The 752-nt window shown below is 50.4% G+C and overlaps 1 protein-coding gene across 1 annotated transcript in view; it reads right to left on the reverse strand.

Annotated features, from left to right (window-relative positions):
- Positions 1-58: 58 nt before the first annotated feature.
- LOC106537301 (myoblast determination protein 1 homolog) overlaps positions 59-752 on the reverse strand; it is a 5,533-nt gene continuing 4,839 nt past the window's right edge. Inside the window, exon 3 of the mRNA XM_014034688.1 lies at positions 59-241. Coding sequence (XP_013890142.1) covers positions 66-241 — 176 coding nt within the window. The 3' untranslated portion in view covers positions 59-65. The remainder of the gene's footprint in view (positions 242-752) is intronic.

Consider the following 752-nt stretch of genomic DNA (forward strand, 5'->3'; position numbering starts at 1 on the left):
AAATAAATATTTATTTACATTTGAAGTGTCTGCAGGTGATTTAAGGTGTGGATCTGTGAAAAGTTCTATAGAACTTGGTAGATGAGGTCTGGGTCCTGGCTGGCTGTGGGGGAGGGGATCAGACCAGGTTCTGGTCCTTGGCTGCCTGGAAAACCAGGTCTGTCTGTGGAAATCCTCTCCACAATGCTGGAAAGACAGTCCAGACTGGACACCATGGAGCTCCGGTCCCGCCTCGGACCAACTGCACACACACAAAAATACAAGTTCTTTAATGTTCTGTCAAGTGTCAGTCCGGTTGGTTTCTGACCTACACTCAGGTGTTGGTCCGGTCAGTCTCTAACCTTCTGTCAGGTGTCGGTCCGGTTCGTCTCTAACCTTCTGTCAGGTGTTGGTCCGGTCAATCTCTAACCTTCTGTCAGGTGTCGGTCCGGTTCGTCTCTAACCTTCTGTCAGGTGTTGGTCCGGTTCGTTTCTGACCTAAAGTCAGATGTTGGTCCAATTCGTCTCTAACCTTCTGTCAGGTGTTGGTCCGGTTTGTCTCTAACCTTCTGTCAGGTGTTGGTCCGGTTCGTCTCTGACCTACAGTCAGGTGTTGGTCCGGTCAGTCTCTAACCTTCTGTCAGGTGTTGGTCCGGTCAGTCTCTAACCTTCTGTAAGGTGTTGGTCCGGTCAGTCTCTAACCTTCTGTCAGGTGTTGGTCCGGTCAGTCTCTAACCCTCTGTCAGGTGTCAGTCCGGTCAGTCTCTAATGTC

This window comes from Austrofundulus limnaeus, unplaced genomic scaffold (assembly GCF_001266775.1).
Source record: "Austrofundulus limnaeus strain Quisiro unplaced genomic scaffold, Austrofundulus_limnaeus-1.0 Scaffold2234, whole genome shotgun sequence".
Classification (NCBI taxonomy): Eukaryota; Metazoa; Chordata; class Actinopteri; order Cyprinodontiformes; family Rivulidae; genus Austrofundulus; species Austrofundulus limnaeus.